This window comes from Anabrus simplex, chromosome 2 (genome assembly GCF_040414725.1).
Source record: "Anabrus simplex isolate iqAnaSimp1 chromosome 2, ASM4041472v1, whole genome shotgun sequence".
NCBI classification, from domain to species: domain Eukaryota; kingdom Metazoa; phylum Arthropoda; class Insecta; order Orthoptera; family Tettigoniidae; genus Anabrus; species Anabrus simplex.
Window position 1 is genome coordinate 704459452 of NC_090266.1, and position 19025 is coordinate 704478476.

Genomic DNA, 19025 nt, shown 5'->3' on the forward strand with positions numbered 1-19025 from the left:
TGATCAATTTACATTGTTGCTACATCTTTCCTCACTTATTATTGTACATTTTTCTGACATATTGTTAGCTGTGTATAGATTAGAAGAAAGATTCCTCTCATCCCCAGTCCACAAATACTGTATTGCAAGTACAGCATTTCTTTCACGTATGTTTATTTTTAAAAGTTTAAAGCTTTATTCTGTTAATGAACCGCATAAGTGTGTAGCCTAAACCTTACAGGTTTAGCATTAAAGAAAACCGGTTTGTGCGACTATAGCCTACAACGACCGTTATTATTGGCAGGCCCGTTCGGAATCGTTATAACCGGCTTCGAATGTAGTTCAAAATCAAATCAAAATCTCTTTATTTGCAAATGAGGTGTCTACCTCGGTGGCAAATGGTACACTAAAATACATTATTGTCAAGCACTAAATTTTAAATTAACAAGAGACGAAGAAAATTTTCCTAGAATACAATATTATACAATTTACGCTAATAATTTGTTCTATTAAACACATACATCATCCTTAATAAATTTATATTGTTTACAAAATTCTACTTATAATATCTTACAAACATAGTCAACTCATATACAGTATGTGAAATTACTTCTGATAATAATATACAACTGGTATAAGATTAAAATTAACATTGAATTTATTTACATATTTATATTTTACCCATTTTGGAACATAAGTAGCATAACGACCTGCTGCGTCTTAACCAGAGCCCCTTTTGCCACCACTTTTCAGAGTTCCTGAAGGGCCTTCACAGCTACCGTAGCGGTCTCAGGGCCCTCGAAGTCCCCACTGTACTTCACCCCTACAGGCAGTCTCCTACTTGGGCTGTCCAAACTCCATAGACCAGGGGATGGAATTAATTTAATCACACACATTTTTTATCCTGCACTGGTCGAATGCCCTCTAACATTTCATTTATTTTCTCTGTTGTTGTTTATTCTCTTCTTGAATATCTGTACAGATTTTGGAAAAGGATCAAACACTACCCCTGGTAAACTGTTCCACTCCTTCACGCCCTTCCCAATGAATGAAAATTTACCCCAATCGCTTCTGCTAAAATTCTTTCTAATTTTGTACTTGTGGTCAGTTCTACCAATATAATTATTTTTCCAACTGAAGCCTCTCACGGATATCTCTCCATGCTTCTTCTCCTGTATAGGCTCTATATAATCCTATAAGTCTAGTTTTCTCCCTTCTCTTACTTAAAGGTTCCCAACCAAGTTCCTTTAGCATTTCTGATACACTACTCTTTCTCCTGAAATCCCCTGTTACAAACCTTGCTGCTTTCCTCTCCACACCATCTAGTTCTTTTATTAGGTATTCTTGGTGAGGATCCCAAACACTGTTTGCATATTCCAATAATGGACGAACCATACTTAAGTAACTTTTTTCTTTTAATTCTTTGTTGCATCCTTTAAGTAGCCTCATTATGACATGTAACAATCTGTATGCTTTCCCAACAATGTCATCAACATGACCCTTCCAGTGCAAATTACTTTCAAATCTCACACCTAAGTATTTGCACTTGCCATCTTTAGGGATAACTACCTCATCCAAAGTATATTCAAATTCAGTTTTAAAGCTCCTGTTTGTAAATGTTGTAACAGTTGATTTGTCTCCATTAATCTTCATATTATTTTCTTCAACCCATTCTTCGATACTCTCAAGGTCCCTTTGTAATTCTGAGCAATCCTCAATGTTATTTATTTCCCTATAAACAATTATGTCATCTGCATACAATCTTATTTTCGATGTTATATTGTTCCCTAAATCATTTGCGTATATTACGAAAAGTAACGGACCGATTATACTACCCTGTGCAATTCCCTTCCAAACTTTCTCTTCCTGTGATATATAATTTCCTACTTTGACTTTCTGAACCCTTGAATTTAGAAATGTTCTTATCCAACGTATAACCCTTACGTTCAGTCCTATTCCCTCCAATTTCTTTAATAATATTCCATGTTCCACTCTATCAAAAGCTTTGGAAAGATCTATGGCTATGCAATCTAACTGGCCTCCTGAATCCAACTGATCTGATATGTCCTGCTGAAATCCCACCAGTTGTGCCTCGCAAGAAAATTTCTTTCTAAATCCATACTGGCTCCTCATGAACCAATTTTTATCATCACATATCCCTCTGATGTATTTTGCTATTAAACTCTCCAGTATTTTACAAACTATACTGGTCAGGCTGATTTGTCTGTAGTTCTCTGGTTTCCTTTTATCACCCTTTCCTTTATAAATTGGTATTATTATAGATTCCTTCCATTCCTTTGGTATTACACTATTATTTATGACATAGTCAAAGAGAAATTTTAAATAAGGCACTATATACCACCCCATCGTCTTTAATACCTCCCCAGTAATTTGATAACTTCCTGCTGCTTTTCCTTGCTGAAGCAGTTGGATTTCTCTGAAAATATCTTCATTTGTGAATGAGAAGCTTCTTGTTTCCCTATGTCTCTCCCTCTCTATCTTCTGTTATGGTTTGCAAGTGCTGACAATCTTCTACTGAATCTCTGAATTCCCTACTGAAGAGGTTTGCTTTCTCAGTATCTGTTAAATAGTGTTCACCCCCTTCTCCCACCATTGTAGGAATTTGGATTCCTTTTCCTTTTTGATTCCTAATATATGAATACAGCTTTTTCCATTTCCCTTTGTGGTCATTACCCTCTTGAAGAATGCCATTCATATAATTCTCTTTTGCTTCCTTTTTCACTCTATTCAGTTCCCTCATTAGCTGTTTTCTAGTTTCTCTATTCTCCCTACCCTCTTTGATTTTCCTGTTTACTATTCTACATTTTCTTTTTAATTTTCTTATTTCCCTTGTATAATAAACAGGGTCTGAGGTCATTTTACCCTTCTTAACAGGTACAAATCTCTTCTCTCCTTCCCAAATGATCCCTATAAATTTAGCCCAAAGTATATCCACATTACTCCCTTCACTTATCCAACAACTGAATTGTGATTTAATGTAAGTCCCAAATTCATCAACTTTAGTTTTTCTGTATAAGTTCTTGTCTTGTGTGACCCTCTTATTAAGCCTGTTTGGTACCAGTCCTACATCCATTATTACAGCCTTATGATCACCTATTCCTTCAATTACCTCAGTTTTATCAACAATTTCCCATGGTTTAACCAAGAATACATCTAGTAAGTTATTGAGACGAGTCGGTTCTTGTACTACTTGTGTAAATCCTCCCTCCCAAATTAACTTATTTGCCAGTTTCTGTTCATGGGCTTCACTTGCAGCTCCATTCCATTCAACTTCAGGCAAGTTTAGATCTCCCCCAATTATTACCATATCATTATTATTGTTTTTATGAGTATAATCTATTATTTTCTCAAATATTTCCATGCCTCTTTCCTCTCTTCCAGGCATGTATGATCCTATAATTCCCACCTCCTTCATATTATGACAAACTAATTTTATCCCTAATATTTCATCCCTTTCATCGGTAAACCATTCATGTGAAAAATAAGTTTCCTTCACCAGAATAAACACCCCCCCCTCCCTTTTTATCTCCTCGGTCTCTACGATAGACTGTGTACCCTTCTGGAAATACTTCTCTATTACCCACCCCTTTTCTCAACCATGATTCTACTCCTATCACCACATCAGTCTCATAAGATTCCATCAGTGTACCGAATTTTAATTGTTTATTTACTACACTCTGACAGTTTACCAAGAGCAATCTCAGACCTCCTTCCTCCCTAAAACTTGACTGTTGCAACTGGGTAACGTTTGACTCTTGAGTTGAGAACGTCCCTGGAACCCAGATCCTTGTACATAGATCTTGATTTAAGGGTCTGGGTTTTCTGGCAAGTTTCCCTGTATGTGCCAGTTTAGTGGTATGGGTTTTCTTAAGTACAGATTAGTTTGCAAATCTCTGTTGATAATTGTAGCAATTTGTCTACAGAGATTTGCTTTTCCATTACCATTCAGATGTAACCCATGCCTAGTAAACATTTGCCTGCCAAGACCTAAAGTATCTACTACACAGACATTTCTAAAACTCTTACATAATCTCTTGATTTTTATATTTACATCATATACAGCTTTGTTCACACATGAGTCCTCTAAAAGGTCATACCTAGGTGGCACATTAATTACAATTACTTTTGAGTCAGGTAGTTTGGAAAGCTTACCTCTGAGAGTCATAATTAGTTCCTCACCTTCATTTGCAGCAATGTCATTTGTACCACTCACAATTACCACATAATTGTCCTTTTCTAACACAGGATCACAACTTGAAAGGACGTCTTCAGTTTTGGCACCTGGTTTTATTAGTCCTAAAACCTCAGTTTCTGGATTCTGCAGCTCATCCTTAATGCCTTCTGCCATACCCCGCCCTTGACTGTCTGCGTAGAGATGAATCTTTGGCGATCTTGACTTTCGGTTGGTTTTCTTCTTCTGTAGGTTACCTCCACTGGATTTAAAATTATTTGAAAAACTTGGTATGTCTTCTTCTGGAATTTGCTGAAGTAATTGAAATCTATTTTGGCACTTCAAAGAGTTTTTTCCCGGTTTTAAGTTGTACGTAGTTTCTCCCATATGTTTAACATTAGGCCTAAAATGGCTACGCGTCACTTCCGTCCACGGCGATCTTTCTTCTCCAATGTCTTCTTTATCTTCCAGTTTCTTTATTCTGTCCTTTAAGCTTTCATTTTCATGTTTCAGAGCGCATAAATCTTCTTGTAGCACTCCTAAAATCTTAATTATAGTTTCGTATGTCTCTCTTTCTTGTTGTTCTGTCTCACTATCGGTTTGTTTACGCTCGGGACACAGCCACTCACTTTCTTCAATATCAGTCCTATTTACAATATTTGCACAACGAAAATGGTACCATTCATCACACTTACGACATAGAATCCCATTTTTAACTACTCTCCTGCATTTGCCAGACTTTTCACTGCATCTTACACCATTATCTACTACGGATATCACAGACTCACACACAGTAGTCGCCATCTTACTAAATGCTCCTCTTGAACATGTTGGTACTTTCCGCCGCGTCCTTATAGTCCCCACACCCTTTGTCGTCGTACATCGGGCGTAAATTATATTCGTGTTTCATGCACACACATTGCAGTTCACCTTTCATCCAACCCCCAATTAATATATTGGATGGTCCATTTTCTCCTCTCAACACAATGACGATTCGCAGGTGAACACGTGGAATCGGTCGAAAGGACCTTATTTTCGCACTATGCAAGCTGCTTTACGTCGCACCGACACAGATACATCTTACGGCGACGATGGGATAGGAAAGGTCTAGGAGTGGGAAGGAAGCGTCCGTGGCCTTAATTAAGGTACAGCCTTAATATGTACGGGAAACCACGGAAAACCATTTTCAGGGCTGTCGACAGTGGGGTTCGAACGCACTATCTCCCGAATACTGGATACTGGCCGCACTTAAGCGACTGCAGCTATCGAGCTCGGTAATTGGGCAATATGAAGCCGATTGTGTTCAGCTTGTGCATGTACAGTATATGGATCCTGGATGCCCTCAGGAAGTAATCTCGTAATTGTTGAGCTGTCGAAGTGGGCTCCTTTGAGCTTTCACGCAGCTATACCGATCTTAACGTAGCGTTGTCACCGTCGGTCGAACTTCTCTCGGTGTGCCAGTCACATCATAGTTCTCACGGTACCTTTCTCACGTTTTAGACACCCCTACGATGCGTTATACCGCTGCTTCTGTATGTCTACCCTTAATCAACGCCACAATTCTGGCTCGGTAAAACTAGGAAAAGTGTATTCCACATGAAACGTAAAAATTAGTTGAAACCCGTACTGCACTGTACACACTACTACCAACCTTCACCTGATATGGCATAGTCCAGCCCAGGCTTAACACAGACCGTAAGCAGTGATATCTTCTGTATTGCAAACTAGGTAAATACCGAGCTCGATAGCTGCAGTCGCTTAAGTGCGGCCAGTATCCAGTAATCGGGAGATAGTGGGTTCGAGCCCCACTGTCGGCAGCCCTGAAGATGGTTTTCCGTGGATTCCCATTTTCACACCAGGCAAATGCCGGGGCTGTACCTTAATTAAGGCCATGGCCGCTTCCTTCCCATTCCCAGGCCTTTCCTATCCCATCGTCACCATAAGACCTATCTGTGTCGGTGCGACGTAAAGCAACTTGCAAAAAAAACTATTTTTGCGGTGTATATTTACATAGATTTAACAACATCGGAATTCCCACACGCTTGCTTTAAATGCATTTGTGCTTTGTATAGAACAGACAATATAAGGAATTATATTCAACTCACCCACGAGATGTGAAAAGTATACCAAAGAGAAGGATGTAACAGGAGCTAACGAACCTGGAGGAGGGGCTGAAATTCAGTATGGAAAATAACGAGCGCCGTGTTCCACTTCCATTCATCAATTAGGAATATAAAACCATTCACTCTTGCATTCTGTTAGAGTTAAGATGGTGTTCATGTTCTGTAGTGGGTAGGTTAATAGAGTGATGTTGTAATAGTAAACTGCACGTGTTACGATCCTAAAACAAACACCTTTAAAGTTTATTAACTCTAATTTGCTGATATCTTGATAACTTGAATACATACGCAAGCTCCTAATCAACCCTACCTCACACTTTTCGATCAGATCGTGAAGTAGCAGTGTGGATGGATACGAAGCATGTATTATAATGTACACCACCACCATTCTGCTGCCCAACAGAATGACCGAATACGTGCCGGTACGTAGTATACATAGAAGGAATAGTCTAAAATAGTACTTAAAACAATCAAGTCGTACGTAGATACGAGGATCTAACTGAACTTAAAGAAATTAACGAGTTATTAATAAAGGAAACAAGCAGATGACGGCCAATATTGTGGAGTCAACTGATCAACAGAACTAGTTCCCCAGACGTCCGACTCCATGGGTAAATGGTTGGAGTGCTGACCTTTGGTCACAGGGGTTCCGGGTTCGATTCCCGGCAGGGTCGGGAATTTTAACCATCATTCGTTAATTTCGCTGGCACGGGGCTGGGTGTATGTGTCGTCTTCATCATCATTTCATCCTCATCATGACACGCAGGTCGCCTACGGGAGTCAGATCAAAATACCTGCACCTGGCGAGCCGAACATGTCCTCGGACACTCCCGGAACTAAAAGCCATATGCCATTTCATTTTCTTTCCCAGACGAATAGTTGCCGTTCGCTTCAGATATGTTGAACCACGCAGCGGAATGGGGAGAGATGGGAAGAATGTGAGAATATGAAAATGTGCTTATGTTCCACAGATGTACCGGTACTCCGTCCACAGAAAATATTCGGCTCGAAATATAACTTACCTCAGCCACTCCCCTGAGCATGTTAAAAAAGATAACGTTTTTCTTCCTTCAAAAAAATTATTTTGCTAGTGGATTAACGCCGCACTGACCCATCGAAGGTTTTCGGTGACGCAAGTATAGGAAATGGCTAGAATTAGGAAGGTATCGGCCGTTACCTTAATTTAAGGTACAACCCCAGCATTTGGCTAGTGGGAAAATAGGTAACCACCAAGAGTGAACACCTCGGCCCGGAAAGAAAGACGTCACTGTACAGAGCTGTAATGCCCGTGGCAGGTAATACCTGCGACCTGCTGCCTGTGAAATCAGGCAGTTCAGTTGATTCCACGAAACTCAGTGACCCCCATTTCACCCCTCAGACCAGGATTAGAATACTTGTGCTAACCAAGAATTAAGCCTGGAACCTTCAGGTACCTGGCAGATACACTACATGCCTATAGTTCTAAAAGCTTTAATTCCGTACGCTGACAGGGTACGGATGGCCTTATAGAGGGTACCGCTCTCTCTCAGGCCAGGTGCGAAAAAGGGTGAGGTGGAGCGGCCTATAAAACGAACTTTACCTGCATTTTCCTTAGTTGGGAGGATGGAAAACCATTCTCAGAACAGCCCACCACCTCCCGAATGTAGTCGAAGCCATTCTGCTCTGTGCAGAGAGACTACTTCTACCTAGCTAGTTATTGATCATATATCGCCGAAAAGTTAACTGGGTTAGTATGAAGTTGAACAGCTAGATGACAGAAAATAATGGTAAGAGTGCAAAGTATTGTAATTATGTATCTTTAACTCTTTTTCTTTGTACCAAACGATTAGTCTGAAACATTATTTCTGGGACTAGGGACTTTGTTTGGGAGGAGTGGTCAATATCTACGAACAATTGTTCGTATTCCGATGAAATGAAATGACGTATGGCTTTTAGTGCCGGGAGTGTCCGAGGACAAGTTCGGCTCGTCAGATGCAGGTCATTTGATTTGACTCCCGTAGGCGACCTGCGCGTCATGATGAGGATGAAATGGTGATGAAGACGGCACATACAACCAGCCCCCGTGCCAGCCAAATTGAGCAATTAAGGTTAAAATTCCCGACTCTGCCGGGAATCGAACCCGGGACCCCTATGATCAAAGGCCAGTACGCTAACCATTTAGCCATGGAACCGGAAATCGTATTCCGATAAAAGCCAAGAAATTCTTCCACGAGCCAGTAAATCTACTGACACGAGGCTGTCGTATTTCACTTCTTTGATATACCACCAGACTGAGCTGGGAACGAACCCACATACTTGAGCTTGGAGAGCCAGCTCTCTGCCATCTGAGGCACTCAACCGGGCATCTGTGACGTAAGAAACCAGCAGACGCTGTTACTAAGTTTAATTCAATGTGGTGTGGAGATCTGTTGATTCTTGCGTCACCATGTGTTTTGAAGACGACAATAATATTTTCAAGGATTCGGCTTCATAGCTGAGCTTTACAATCACGTTTCACGTTAGTACAGGAAGATGCAGGGGTCGATGGCCTAGATCTTAGGCCCCTTTAAACAACCATCGTCATCATCAGGGAAGATGCACCATTCGAAGATTCAAGATCGCAATCTTGGTGCTGACAGATGTTATACTGTGTGGTCTTTCCTTCTGTTCTGCCACATAAGTTACGTGCTATGACGGCGGTGGGGTATTAACTTAATCGTGTCCCGTGGCACATATCCCAGTTCCTGTCCAAATAATTACTGCATTTACATGCTGCCACCGACCTTGCAATAATAAGTGTTATCCGTACTTCCTGTAACGTGAAGCTGATGATAAGGTAGCCTAAACTTCTGGTACAAATTATCTACAACTCATATCCGAGAACACTGTAACACCTCTTAAGAGGAGAGAAAGCTAGAGAGCCAAAATGGAGTGATTCGATCACGGGGAACGGTGGTTTTACGCAAGTACCTTAAATTTATTATAGCTGATGATGTCCCATAGGGGACGAAACATGTACTAATATAATAAATTATAAATTGTATTGAATACACGGACCACTTGTATATAATATTTAATTAAATATTCTCTATTTGTTACCTTAAAGAATGTTCTCACTCTTCTGACAAGGAATGTTAAGATAATATATGTAAGTTGAAGATTTTACTCGATATAGGCACCACAACAACAACAATACAAGTGGTCTACTAACACGAATACAGTGGCCTGATGACCAATGACCCCTACGATTAATTAAAAACAACGGAAAGGAAAGAAGACCTCTCACAGTACACTGAAGACAATGATCTTGTGTACTGTGCGGTGATATCTCCACTAACGAGACTTTCCGAGCCAGCGTGTTAAGGACCATTGCCAAGACCGTCTCTGCCAGGCGCTAAGTATACGCTGCGTGGAGGAGGCACCAAGAACTTGTTTCATTTATATGTTGCCAAAAGGCCAATTAGAAATTTCCCTACCTTCCGTGTTGTTCCCGAGTAATTATACAGGTTTAAAACAGACTCCCGAAAAACTAATGACGAATGTGCGCACTCACAAAAGAACTGATCAATACAAGTTTAAAGAGTGTGATTTAGATTTTAATACATATCCTTCAAGTTGATATATTGTACGTTGTTCTTAACTTTTGACAATGAAACACTCTGAGCTTTCTAGACAGACTTAATACGTGCACTTTGAAATTCGCCGAAACTCGGAATCAGAAACCAGTTTGGTTATAACAATAATAATAATAATAATAATAATAATAATAATAATAATAATAATAATAATAATAATAATAATAATAATAATAATAATAATAACGACGTGTGGCTGTTATGGATGGAGAGAGCCCTTTAAGGCAGAACCTCCAATGAAGATGGGTGGCCATGTGCTATGTATGGGAAACTGAATGTCAATGTGGCGGAGTAGCATGGATGTTGGACACAGCACAAGCACACAGACCCCAAGCCAAGGGAATTAACTGTTTTCGATCAAATTCCCACGACTTAGCCGGGAATCGAATCCGTAGCTCCGAAGACGAAGGTCAAGACACTTTTCACTCAGCCGTACACTCGGACGACCGGTTTAATGTTTTCAGAAGGAAGGCTAACATAAGAAGTATCCATGTTTTCAACTTAACATTGTAAGCTAAGAAAATGCCCTTTTTCGTGCAGATATTGTATTGTCCAAAGAGTTCCAAACGCCTTTCACAAATTTATATCTCAGTGTTAACAATGCAGTCGTATTACTTAAAAATGATAAATGAGGTAATGCACCTAATCAATACAATATATAATTAGTACTTCAATTTATTTTAATCATTGTACTAGTTTAGGCCAATTGATATTAGGCCATCATCAGTCATAAAGTCTTAAAACACTTAAAAACCTAATTGGGCATGCATATAACAAAAATAGATATGTAACAGAACACTTGAAAGTACGTATGATGTCTTGATATACTTCAATAAATATAAATCACTGTCTTGAAGATCTATAAATAATTTGTTGGACACTTGTATAAAATTAAAAGCAATTGGTGAAAAATTAAGATAGAATAGATTGATGTTAAATTAGATCTTAGCTGATAATCATAGATCATAATAATTTTCAAGTGTTGTGTTACATTCTCAAGACAGTGACTTATTTTAGTGTATATTGAATACTAGATCAGAACTATTTTCAAGTAGTATGCTATCTGTTTTGTTATATGCATGGCCAATTCGTTTTTTAAGTGTTTTAAGACCGTATGGCTGAAGATGGCCTAATATCAATAGGCCGAAACAAGTACCATGGTTAAAATAAATTGAAGTACCGGTACCAATTTTATATATTGTATTGTTTAGGTTAATTACCTCATTTATCTACAATAATTATATTGTCATCAATACGGAATGTGAAAATTATGAACTTCGATGATAACACAAGATACGTTCTAACTATTGGAAGGTGGTGTTTAACTGCATCTCTCAGTAAAGTTCGGTCACTGCTAGTAGAATCTATGCCCTGTTACTGAGTACGGATGAGCATTTGTTTCATTCTTCAGATATCATGCTACTGTACATAAATATGCTCCATAGTATACAATGTGTTTGATGAGAAGATAACGCCACTCACGGAAATGACTTCTGAAGAGGTTTTGAGGAAAAAATGTCTTAAGAACCTGTGTCTTATTTTCGATATTTACAGATTTACAATAATTTGAAAGTTGTTTGTAATACACACACAATTTTCTTGGGTTTCCTTCGTTGGAGGGGCAAAATAAAATACACTTAACTCTTTACAAATAATCCTTTCTTTACTTGCCTCGTGTTTTTACTACCTTAACTGCTTCGTAAAGACATTTAATTGCTTCGTAGAGATATTTTTACAATTTTAACTTTAAAAGTACGTGTTTCTTATTAATAACATATGTTAAACTGGTAGACCTGGAAGTTAAAACATATCGGCGTATTTCTCTGTAGAAAATTTGCACAGCATTTTTATTTATTTATTTATTTATTTATTATGGCTTCTTTCATGTCGCGAAGTTAGGGCACACGGCCCTTAAGGCTGCCTATTACTAATTATACTAAAAACCAAACCCCATGGCACTACAGCCCTTGAAGGACCTTGGCCTACCAAGCGACCGCTGCTCAGCCTGAAAGCCTGCAGATTACGAGGTGTCGTGTAGTCAGCACGATGAACCCACTCGGCCGTTATTCTTGGCTTTCTAGACCGGGGCCGCTATCTCACCGTCAGATAGCTCCTCAATTCTAATCACGTAGGCTGAGTGGACCTCGAACCAGCCCTCAGGTCCAGGTAAAAATCCCTGACCTGGCCGGGAATCGAACCCGAGGCCTCCGGGTAAGAGGCAGGCACGCTACCCCCTACACCACGGGCATGGCACTAATTATACTACTTATACTATTTCCTAATTAAGCTTAAGTTACACACCCACAAAATATACAGCTTATTAGCTTATTAGCTCGTTAATTCAGTCCTCTTTTCACTCTTACACAGACACTTGCGCATACACTTACAATTTACACACTTGTCAACTACCCTTACGTTGTTTTTTGTTTGTTTGTTTTTTTTTGTTTTTTTTTTTTGCTAGGGGCTTTACGTCGCACCGACACAGATAGGTCTTATGGCGACGATGGGATAGGAAAGGCCTAGGAGTTGGAAGGAAGCGGCCGTGGCCTTAATTAAGGTACAGCCCCAGCATTTGCCCGGTGTGAAAATGGGAAACCACGGAACACCATTTTCAGGGCTGCCGATAGTGGGATTCGAACCTAATATCTCCCGGATGCAAGCTCACAGACGCGCGCCTCTACGCGCACGGCCAACTCGCCCGGTACCCTTACGTTTACATTATATAAAACTAACAGAAACATTTTTAATTTTTCAGTTACAAATCACACGCACACAATAACACACCAATACACACTTCAATCGGTAACTCGCAACAGGAAGTCTCGGCAAGATATTTAAAATTTGAGGAAAGAGTCAATGCCCCTGACCCTTACTGGCAGGAAATTCAAAAGCCTGGAACCGGTTACAATAAAAGATTTATTATACACAGAAGAGTGGTGAACAGGAATAGCCAGAGTGTAGCCCGAGCGAGTGTTACGGTTATGGAAGAGAGGAAGTGAAGTTTAGATGAAATATACTGGGGGGTGGGGGGTGGGGGGAGTTACTATGCGGGAGTTTGTGTATTAGGACAAGTATATGATATTCACGTCTCTTATCAGGTTTTAACCAGTGCAGTGCTTGATGGTAAGGAGTATTATGCACCATCATATCTAAGGTTAAAAATGAATCTAAGGCAACAGTTAATAATACGCTGCAGTTTCCTAGTTTGTCTTTAGTAGCGTCTACCAAGATTGCATCACAGTAGTCAAGGATAGGAAGAACTACGGTCTGTGTTAATCTTTGCCGCATATTTAGTGGTATAATGTCTTTATTTAATTTCATTGGGTGTGGAGTAGCAAACACCTTCTAACATACATTTTGATATGTTCTGTCCAATTTAGAGTTTCAGTCATAGTCACCCCAAGATTTCTCACTGTTTTCCTGTACGGGATTGTGCGATTATTTATTTGTAGAGGAGGAATGATCGAATCGTTAATCTTGTGTAGGAGCTTCTGGGAACCGACAATGATAGCTTGCGATTTTGATGGATTTATGAGAAGTCTATTTGCGAGAGCATATTCACTGAGTTGTTTCATGTCATAATTTATGCATTTTACTGCGTGTGGTAATCCGCTTAAACTACAATGGTAATATATTTGGAGATCATCAGAATATAGGTGATAATTACACGTTTTTAGAGAAGATGAAATGTCATTGATATACAATGTAAAAAGCAACGGTCCTAAAATACTACCTTGTGACGTGCCAACTTCCCTTGTACGCCATTCTGAATTTCTTTCGCGAGTTATCACCCGCTGCCTCCGATCTTTCAAATATGGCGTAAAAACTTCAGTACTAAAAGGTCAAACAAGTAAGATTCCATTTTCTTAATTAGTAGCTGTAAGTCTATTGCATCAAATGCACCACTGAAATCCAGTAACGTTAGTACTGTAACTTGTCGTTGTTCCATAGCTTGTCTGATGTCTTCTGTCACTTTAAGGAGAGCCGCTGCCTGCTGTCAGTTCTTGATGGATACAGTACTTTTGCATCCATCTCTTGGCACAGGCTAGAGTAAAGTGTAGCTTCCACCGAAGTCCCAGTCAACATCCATGGCTGTGACAATATGGAAGCTGCTGGGGTATGAGTAGTGCTGAGTAATGACATTCAGAGCACGGCTAGTGCATCTGGGTGTTACGAAAGGTGCTGCTCATAGGGTCAGTCGTGCTGCAATAGTACTTTCTGACCCAGTGAGGAAAGTAATGGCAAACTACCTCACTCCTCATCTTGCCTAGTGTGCCTCATTTTGGTGCTGTCATTGGTTTTTGGGGTTTCCTTATAACCGCATAACCTTTAGTGGTGCTATTTGATGATCCAACCAGCCTCTGGGCTGATGACCTAACAGACAGACAAGGAGAGCCGTGGCAGTACTGTACCCTTTCTTACAGCCCGATTATAATGGGTCAAGGAGAGAATAGTCATTTAAATATTTCAATACTTGCTCGTACACCAGTATTTCCAAAGCCTTATAAAGCGCTGGAAGAATAGAAACTGGGCGATAGTCAGAGGTCAGTTTAGGATCGTTCATCTTGGGTACTGGGATGACATTAGCTTGTTTCCAAAGTGCAGGGAAAGTTCCATTTCTGAGACAGTAATTGAATATATGTGTGATAATCGGGAGGATAGCGCCTATTATATTATGTATGAAATGCACAGGGGTGTCATCTATTCCTACTGCTTTAGATTTAATAGAGTATAGTACTTTTTAATTTGGTTGCTAGTGACCTCTTGGAACGAAAATTGAGGACGGTTAAGTGGAGGGATGGTTGATTCGTATTTAATTTTGCCTGATTGATTGGTTTAAACGCGATTCGTTCTTCAGAGAAATATGTAATAAGCTCGACTGGGGAAACAGTTGGTTCTCATTGCTGTTATTGGCCTTTTACAATACCAAGTGAGCGTAGTTCTTTCCAGGAATTCCCTGCATTCAGTTTAACTGAAAGACAGTTTAAGTACTTAAATTTCTGATTTCTTGCTTAATTCTGTTCCTAAGTACCTGATAGTTTTGAAAATCGGATTCGTTACGGGTACGTTTGTACCGTCGTAACCATGAATCACAGCGAGCCATCAAATTCTTAATTTCGTCATTTAGCTATGGGCAGTGGGGGGTGACTCACTTTCACTTGTCGTTTGGGAGCGTGTTTGTCGTATAGACTAATCATCATCATCATCATCATCTGTTTACCCTCCAGGGTCGGTTTTTCCCTCGGACACAGCGAGGGATCCCACCTCTACCGCCTCAAGGGCAGTGTCCTGGAGCTTCAGACTCTTGGTCGGGGATACAACTGGGGAGAATGACCAGTACCTCGCCCAGGCGGCCTCACCTGCTATGCTGAACAGGGGCCTTGTGGAGGGATGGGAAGATTGGAAGGGATAGGCAAGGAAGAGGGAAGGAAGCGGCCGTAGCCTTATGTTAGGTACCATCCCGGCATTCGCCTGGAGGAGAAGTGGGAAACCACGGAAAACCACTTCCAGGATGGCTGAGGTGGGAATCGAACCCACCTCTACTCAGTTGACCTCCCGAGGCTGAGTGGACCCCGTTCCAGCCCTCATACCACTTTTCAAATTTCGTGGCAGAGCCGGGAATCGAACCCGGGCCTCCGGGGGTGGCAGCTAATCACGCTAACCACTACACCATAGAGGCGGACCGTATAGACTAATCATCATCATCATCATCTGTTTACCCTCCAGGTTCGGTTTTTCCCTCGGACTTAGCGAGGGATCCCACCTCTACCGCCTCAAGGGCAGTGTCCTGGAGCTTCAGACTCTTGGTCGGGGGATACAACTGGGGAGTATGACCAGTACCTCGCCCAGGCGGCCTCACCTGCTATGCTGAACAGGGGCCTTGTGGAGGGATCGGAAGATTGGAAGGGATAGGCAAGGAAGAGGGAAGGAAGCGGCCGTGGCCTTATGTTAGGTACCATCCCGGCATTCGCCTGGAGGAGAAGTGGGAAACCACGGAAAACCACTTCCAGGATGGCTGAGGTGGGAATCGAACCCACCTCTACTCAGTTGACCTCCCGAGGCTGAGTGGACCCCGTTCCAGCCCTCAGACCACTTTTCAAATTTCGTGGCAGAGCCGGGAATCGAACCCGGGCCTCCGGGGGTGGCAGCTAATCAATAGACTAATAATGAGGGAATTTAGTTTGTCTATTTTTGCGTCAATATCGTCTAGTAGTAGAATATCATTCCAGAGTAGGTTGTAGGCGTCATACTTTGCTATTTGCTTTACGCCTCACTAACTACTTCTTACGGTTTTCGGAGACGCCGAGGTGCCGGAATTTTGTCCCGCAGAAGTTCTTTTACGTGCCAGTAAATCTACCGACACGAGGCTGACGTATTTGAGCACTTTCAAATACCACCGGACTGAGCCAGGATCGAACCTGCCAAGTTAGGGTCAGAAGACCAGCGTCTCAACCGTCTGAGCCACTCAGCTCGGCATGTTGCCACTCTTCAACGTCCTTTTTCTGCCTGATATACTCGCAAGACGAACTTTTGTGAGATACTTTTTTTTATTCCTGGCATGTGAGAAGTCACACTGCGACAGCCGAGTGCATATGGTTGGTAGGTTTTAATGGGAGAATCGCAAGGTTACAGGAAAATAGTATATCAAGTAGTTTGTCCTTCTGAGCTGATTCTTTCAGTAAGTTTATATTTAAGTCTCCTAATAGTACGATATGTTCGTAAATTGGTACTAGGTTGAATGAACAAGCTTCCAACTCCGTCATGTTCACTATATCTGGAGGTTTATAAACTACGGCGAAGAGGACTTTCGTCCCTTTAACGGTGATCTCGTAACACAACATTCAAAACTAAAGGCAGCAACGTGACTGCACGAGCACACACTGCGTCAGTAAAAGCGGCTTCCGATTTGTCGTAGTCACGATATTGCCACGTGCCCGCGGTGGCGCTATTCAGTTATACTTGGGTAGAACAATATTAATTATCGTAACTCGGGTACAATTTGTAACAATATCATGCAATTTTAAAGATAAACATGTAAATATTTCTGTACGCGAAGTGGCCACGCGTGTTAACGCATTGCGGATATGAAACCAAGCTCTGCATTTGGAGACGAGTGGGTTCGAACCCCACCGTCAGTTGTCCCGAAAATGGTTTCCTGTGGATTTCCATTTTCACTTCCGAGAAAATGCCAAAAGAGTTCCTAATCATAGGACACCGCCGATTCCTTCCACCTCTTTACCCAATCCCATTCACCATCATTCATACCGGGCAAGTTGTCCGTGCGGTTAGGGGTACCAAACTGTGAGTTTGCATCCGGGAGATAATTCGAACCCCACTGTCGGCATCCCTGAAGATGGCTTTCCGTGGTTTCCCATTTACACACCAGGCAAATGCTGGGGCTGTACCTTAATTAAGGCCCGGCCGCTTCCTTCCCACTCCTAGCCCTTTCCTCTCCCATCGTCGCCATAAAACCTATCTGTGTCGGTGGTACGTAAAGCAAATCTTAAAATAAAGAAACCATTAACTTTGTTACCAAGGAAATGCATCCGGCCGTAAGAACATGCCATATAATTTCATCTCACCTCATCCCCGACCCCGTTTCAGAAAATGTGACTAAGGGGGTACACATACGTTATTATTATTATTATTATTATTATTATTATTATTATTATTATTATTATTATTATTATTGTACTCACCATGATAGGTCAGTTTTCGAACAATTGCTGAAAATGTGTCTTCGTAATCCTTTTCGCAAAATGTTTTCTGAATAACAACATTTACAGTCTTATCTTAAGAAGAAATAGTGAGATTAATCTGGACGAAGTGCCCAAGGACTGCATGTAAGACAAAATTTCTACGCGAATGAAACGCTGGGTGGATTGTCGCCGCCCGTTTCTGTTCGTGCGAATTAACTCCTACAATAGACGAATCTCCTTGGTGCTATTTTTGTATTTATTGAATTTCGTATCATTAAAGACATTAATTTTTATTCCCTTTCCTATTTCAGAACTTGAACCTGAGCTGGGAGTAGAGCATTTAGCAGACTTACGTTACCCGGATGGAGACCCGCCGTGCCATTTTTGCTGCCAACAAACCAGCACGTCTATCCACGATGAGAACAGGCTGAAGATTGTCAGCGGAGGTGAGCAGAACCTGTAGTTAATCAAATCTTATCCTTTTCGACGTTCTACAGTGTTGAAACGTTAACGGAATAGAACGGATTTTTAAATTTTTGGATCAGTGGTAGCATATTAGCTTTCACGTCGGAAGATCACGGTTCAAACTCAGGTTATTTAAAGTGAAATGTCCGTTAAGCACTACATATCGTACAATGCTAACTTGTGAAGGATCTTTGTTGACACAGTCGGTGATTTCCCAACAAAATTAATAAATCGTCATCAACAAGTCACCCAGTAGAGTTTCACTTTCTCTGTCATCTGACAGAGTACAATGGAACGTCGAAATTGACACCTACGCAGTATAAATGGCATCAACTGGTTTCTTTTTGAGTGCAAGATCTAGATAATAACTACAAGATTAGTTCTTGCTCTCAGTTGCCTTCTTGCTTCTGAGAGTAAAGAAATAGTTTGAGAGCAATGAAACATTGTTGAATGTTGCGAATTCAGGCTTTCATTCGGAAGTAGGTCCTATTAATAAATGTATTTTAATGATATTATTTTGGAATACACATTGTATTTTGTTCAGTAGTAAACAGCATAATATTAGGCCTATATTGTACTGGGTTCAATTTGAAAGTTTAAGGTCCACTTTTTACATAAATGATGGTGACCTCCGGATATTTCGTAGAAGATAGGCCTAACTAGCAATGATATCGTAATTTTCCAGTATGTGGACTCTCTTTTATGCCCTGCGATCGTGCATTCACACATACTGAGAAGCTGAAGCACAAGAAGTAGAATGTGTTCCATCGGGAACGGTGTGACATAATATTATCTACTAACAAGAAATTTGGTATGGCGAAAGTACATTAGGATATGGCATTTCATTTTAGTATCACTTACATCAAATTTTAAGAAAATCATAAGGAATGGAAATGAATCATTCAGAATAAATAATCCATATACTTATGAAGGGACGGATGTGTCTGTTTCTGTT

At 40.7% G+C, this 19025-nt stretch overlaps 1 protein-coding gene across 1 annotated transcript in view; it reads left to right on the plus strand.

Moving 5' to 3' along the window:
• The window catches only part of LOC136863663 (rho guanine nucleotide exchange factor 11), a 673199-nt gene that overhangs the window by 274802 nt on the left and 379372 nt on the right, over nt 1–19025 (plus strand). The window contains exon 2 of the mRNA XM_068226029.1: nt 17917–18051. Coding sequence (XP_068082130.1) covers nt 17917–18051 — 135 coding nt within the window. The remainder of the gene's footprint in view (nt 1–17916; nt 18052–19025) is intronic.